Here is a 5,923-nt window from a genome sequence, read left to right on the forward strand (position 1 = left end):
AAACATTGGTATTCTTAAAATGGATTTTGTGGTTTTGTTCTTCCACAGACAGACTGTCTTTCTCATATTATCCTAGAGGATGCTGGGCTGTTAGGATAGCATCTGCTCTGCTTGGAGGTAACTTCTATTTTTGTTCTCTGGGAATTTGGTTGGCCAGCAATTGGTTGGCAAAGCATGTAAAAATTTGTTGGGGTGGGGGGGGGGGAACACTCACACATAAACACTCTCGTGTCAATGAAGAGATATATATTTCAGAGTGAAAAAAAATTTCAAAGGAAAAAAAAAGAAAACAATGTCAGAAACCTGAAAAGCAGAACAAAAAGGTGGATTTGCTAAAACATAAGAGGATGCTTGAAATTGCATCCTAAAGGAGGACGTCTGGTAACCCTATATTCAGGCAATATTCATTTACTACACAAAAAAGGTGAATTCAACTGAAATTCCTTAATTTAATTAGAGGATTTTTTTAAATTTATTATTTACAATGCATTTATTTTCACCAGTAGGGGACAGTATTTGACTTCCAATAATTTGTAAATGCATCACCCTTCCCTAGATTTCTAAAGCAGAAACCAAACTTAGTGTCAAGCCTGGCCGAACACGTTTCAAGGTTGGTCATGGGTGAGCAGTGTGGCTGCTCCACCATTGGAGAAGATTATCAAATGTTAGAGGCTAGATGGTATTGGAAAGCTGGTCGAAGGGAACAGCTAGGACTTTGCAGATCCCTCCCCCTAAAGATCTGTTTACACATGTTAGTTGATTTAGTAGTTAACTTCTTTCTTTCTTTCAAAACTGAGCACAATGGGTCTATCGCCATGGGCAATTTAGTACTGATTTTGTTGTGCTGGATGTATGAGTGTGTGCACCTAACAGTCTGAGTGAGTATATAGTGTCGTGTGTGAATTTTCAGTGCTGCCATCTATTTTTCAAATTGTGAGTGAAGAGCAGTGATGGAATATTTGTACCGTTGTAGGCCTGTTGCTTTCTGTGGGGAATTGAACGCTCATTGGATAATTTTTATACAAGACCCACTGGCGCATGCACAAAAGTCTACCTAACCGAAAAAAAAGAATCCAGTTTATTAACTACTTAATTGAATCACTTGACAACTTAAAGCTATGCAAACATCCCTTAACATCTGCATAGGCCTACATTTTAAAGTACTTGACAACATGAAATTTAGATAACCGCTAAATCACTTGACACATGTAAACAGGTCAAAAAAGTCACATTTCTTCCATGATAGACCAGTCTGGACCAGTGTGTAGCCATCCTATGCTGTTAGTGCTTCGTTGCAGCAGGGGAGGAAGGGCAAACATTAGAAGCAAATAACTATTGGACCAGGCTAGACATGTGTGGCCCTAGCTTAAGACCAATGCTCCATCTGAGTAATAATTTTTGATCATTCTAAGCCAAATAGTACCTTCTAATTGCAAGAAAAACACATTGTAAATAAAAATATAAGAAATGCTGTAATAATCTATTTGTTACAGTAAATGTGTTATCACCTGATAATGCCTAGATAGGCCTATTCAGATAGCTCTAGAGCCTAAACACTTTACTTGTACTTATACATCATTGCACAATAGAATGTTTCAGTATGTGTCCTATCCCCAACTGGAGTTTGAACTTCCCCCTCCCCCTTTGTATTGATGTACAGCATATTAATTTTTTAAAAAACAGTTATAAAAAACTTTGATAAATAATAAAACATAAATTAACATATATAATCATTTTTCCCACCAAATCTGTTGCTTTGCTATGAAGTACAATGACTTGGAAAACCGACAACACAATAACTATCTAATCATGAGTTCCCTCTTCCTCTTCGTTTTGTTTTGTAGAAGAGACAACCGAATTGTAATGTTCGCCAAGCCCATACATATGTCTGTGATAACACAAAGTCAATTTCTTCTCTGAGCCATAATCTGCTCCCGCTAACACGTTAGGGCCATCAGCTTGAATGACTTCGATAGGGGACTTGCAAACATGTGCAAGTGCTTGGATTTCTACGTGGCCACCCCAAGTGGGTTTGGAAGCTATGTCTCTGCAATAGTTCTCGTATTGGATATCAGACATCAAATCCTCGCTGTTCGGGCCGTTGGTGAGAAACGGCTGGAAATCATCCTTGTGGCCAATCATGTAATCGCAAGTTTCTTGTCGTAGCTCTTCGACAGAGGTATCACGAATACTGAGGTTAGAGAGCTGATGCTCGAGAGCTTTGTACAAGCAATCGCCATCCGATGGTACTTCGTGGATCGAGAGCCCTCTCTCCGATAGTTTCACGTTCAATTTCTGTGTTTCAAGGTGTCTCGCACCACTGAGGTTATCAGCTTCCTGTTGAACGATTAATTCCTCTCTTTCTTTGGCTTTAGCAGCTTTTTTGTTTCTTCGTTTCTGTGCCTTAGTCACTTTCTGTGGATCTGACTTAGTCGCACAGATCTCTTGGGAATCTTGAACCTCACAATCTAGAGGTCCATTCGAAACTGCTTGTTGCGAAGTTGCATCGAGTGAATCTCTTCGGTGATCATCAGTTAGAGACTCTTCCTGTGGAGACTCGTTCTTCTCGAGCTCGGCGAGCTCTTCCTCTTGCTTCCGGGCAAGCTCTGCCTCCATCAAAGCGATCTCGACAGCAACTTGCTTCTTTCTTTTCTTGTCTCCTTTAGAAACACCATGCTTCAGTCCTTGAATTTCACTTTGCAGCTCTTTCAGTTGTTTCCGATGCGTGGCTAAAAGTTCCTCCTTCTTTGATGAGGCCATTAAATCTAGATTAGAATCGTTATCAATTAAACTATTTAGGAAACAAAACCTCGAAATTTCACGTGGGGGAAAAAAAACCAAATAGGTAGCCAAATATTTGAAAAAAAATTACTAAAACCGTGTACGTAAACCACTGAGCTATAAGTAAACTAAATCAGTGAGGTAAACACATTTGTTTACAATCGCCGATGGCCACCCGATATTTTTGTGTTGCCAAACTCATTAGACAAAAGAACCTCTATAATTCTGATACTGATTTAATTAAACACATTTTTTGGTTGTAATGACTTTTTCCTGCTCGAAGACTATTGACCTTTTTTTTTCCTCTTAAATCTCAAGATTTGCCTGAAAAATAAACTGCAAACATGGGGGGGGGGGGAAATATGAATAGCCAAAAGCGAAAGAAAAATTTTAAAAATAATGACATGGGTTTTTTGGATTTCAAACATCAAAGTTGAAGACCCACATTTCAGTATTAACTAGAAATATAGATGGCAGCACCAACTTACATGCTGATTATCGTGTTCCATAGTTGGCAAATTCTCTTAGGAATTCTCTTAGCGTTCACAAGATGGTGCCACTAAAATGACTGAACTTTCAAAACTCTTCTTGTGCTAATAAGGGTTACGCAATTTGAAAACAGAAAAGAGGATGCCTGCCTGCAGTTTTAACAATAGATGACGCCACTATTCCAACCAAAAAAACCGGCCACAACAATAATTTTCCAAAACTGAAACGGATCCGCTAAAACGAAAACAGAAAAAATTCTGGGATTTCGACAGCTATTGGGGAAAAACCACAAAAACACTCCTGTCAATGAAGAAATAATATCTCTTTTAATGTTTCAAAAACGGTTTTCAGGGTTAGCGTCACCAGGTCACAGGACTTTTTTGAGACAGGGAAAAAAACCATCAAAACGTCCAATAGGTGGCGCTGACGTACACAAGCCAAAGAAAAGATACTCACATAACGAACAATGCATCGTTTATTACAGCAGCATATGTGTTCCATATGACCACCGCCACACAGGATAACACAGTGCAGGCGAGACACAAATCCAGCAACGGCAGAGTGCAGCATGTCCACATACACGGTTTATAACAGTGAGAACTGATTGTGCATTAGGATCGCAAGTTCTTATAACCGTCTCATTTGCATATTTCCACCGAAGTCGCTCTTACCAGTGCTGCCTTTCGGCTGTTTTTTTTGTGTCTTAAAATTCCCGTGCCCTAGCGATGCTGACCCGGCAAACCGTTTTTTATTTCGGTTTTTATTCATTTTTAAAGTTTCTACGGACTTTTTGCTCACCCTGCATTTTATCATGCATATATAGTTTTTAGTTTTTATAACTGCATTTTTAATTGGGTTGCTATTTTTATATGACATCCATATTTGCTACGGGCAAATTTTTCTCAGCCATCTCATTGTAGCATTCTGTCTGTTGTGGCCTTGTACAGTCGAATCCCGTTTTAACGAATACCGTTATAGCGAAAAAAATCTAGTTTTAACGAACACTTTTCTAATCCCCCTGACAAGGTTTACGTAGGAACAATGCAGAAACTTAGAATTCCTTCATAACGAAATTTCGTTATAACGAAGTAATTTCTGCGGTCTCTTGGAGTTCGTTATACCGGGATTCGACTGTATTTGTATCTGTATTTGAATAGATTGGCTCCATAGGATGCTGGGTTATTAATTTCTACAATGAGATACCTTACATAATTAATCACTTGTTTATAATTTTTAATTGCATTAACGCTTATAATAAAATAATTTAGAAAGCAAAGGCCTGAGCTACAAAATTGCGCATATTTTACTGCTGTCTTGAGGCCCCAGATTGAGAATCACGGATCGAAGTAGATTATCGTCAAGCCATATAAGGCAATGTTTGTTTTTCAGGGGGTATGATTAAGGGTCCTGGGGAGAGGGAAATCTCAAATTCTTTGACGGTCTTCTTAAAAGATCCCCTCCCCTTTTTTCTAGTTCTACCTATATTGTTTTTCCTCTCTCTTTTCTCCGCCAACATTAAATTAAAACGCCTAATAATTCCCTTCAGGACCTGCTGGGCCATAACTAGGCTAGGGTAACCGGGGCACTGTCCCTGAGCCTTAAGCCCCCACAAAATTCACAAATTTACACTTGTTTGTCATATTAATATAATAATAACCTTTCAAGGGGGCCCCCAAGAAGCCATGCTACGGCCCTGACCTGTACCCAGTACGATTCATGTAGTTTTGTCTCGCCAAGAGACCTTTTTAGCCTACCCTCTTGAGAAAATTCGGTCTCTTGAAAAATTTTATGCTGCTGGGGATGTTGATTTGCTTTTCTCTCTCTGGTGCCTACCATAGACTTTACTTCACACTCTTCTTTAATATCTTAATTGTAAACTCATTAAATGAAAAGATTGATACGTAAAAACCGATGACATATGTAAGTCATAAACTCTAACCTATGTAACGAATTTGTTTATATATATATATTCTTTTGGTAGCTACCTGTATTCATTTTTCTTTAGTTGCATCTATAACTGTTAATATTACATCTTTTCCTTAACCACTTCACGCACAAGCGTTAAGCAAGGAATAACGGATTATCTCTATAACTGACGAATCGGTGATAAATCTGGCAACCTCGTTCTACCCTAACCGAACGTTAGAAAAGGAAGGAGAAAGGAAAAAATAAAAAACGTATAAGCTATAATAGATAAAGAAAAAAATAAGCTATAGATAATTTTTTTAGTCTCTTCACCTCACCCTCCGTGTCCTCTTCTTTTTCGCTCGGGGTACAGTAGCCCGATCGATACGATGCTCGCCTAAAGTACCAAAGGATGTTTAGAAGTGTCGCGAGTTCGATACACGGTTCGTCCTTGTCAGAAAACTTTCCTACACAAGGGTACAACAAAAAAAAGCGACTTGACCGTAGCAAAAAATTGCTACCGCAGGGAATCCCCCATCGAGGGGTTAGCGCACCAACTTCTCGACGAGTATAAAAAACAAGCCTGCCGTTCGGAATCGGCAATAAATTGTAGGTCCCGGTCTAATTAGCCCTCGTTTGCAGAAAATGGCCGTGGTGCGACAAAAATGATCAAATGATCTTTTTCGCTCTTGCATGTGTATAGGCTACGTAGTACGAAGATACACTATGTGAGTAAAAAAAATCACTG

General features: G+C 39.0%; 1 protein-coding gene across 1 annotated transcript; it reads right to left on the minus strand.

The window, feature by feature from the left end:
• Positions 1-205: 205 nt before the first annotated feature.
• On the minus strand, positions 206-2,950 carry LOC149076207 (deubiquitinase OTUD6B). The gene has a single exon (XM_089243767.1). The coding sequence runs from the start codon at positions 2,758-2,760 to the stop codon at positions 1,804-1,806; it is 957 nt and encodes a 318-aa protein (XP_089099893.1). The 5' UTR covers positions 2,761-2,950; the 3' UTR covers positions 206-1,803.
• Between the last annotated feature and the right edge of the window lie 2,973 nt (positions 2,951-5,923).

This window comes from Pholcus phalangioides, unplaced genomic scaffold (genome assembly GCF_987345545.1).
Source record: "Pholcus phalangioides strain wild (caught in Gottingen) unplaced genomic scaffold, Ppha-v1.0 ptg000015l_1, whole genome shotgun sequence".
Taxonomy (NCBI): Eukaryota; Metazoa; Arthropoda; class Arachnida; order Araneae; family Pholcidae; genus Pholcus; species Pholcus phalangioides.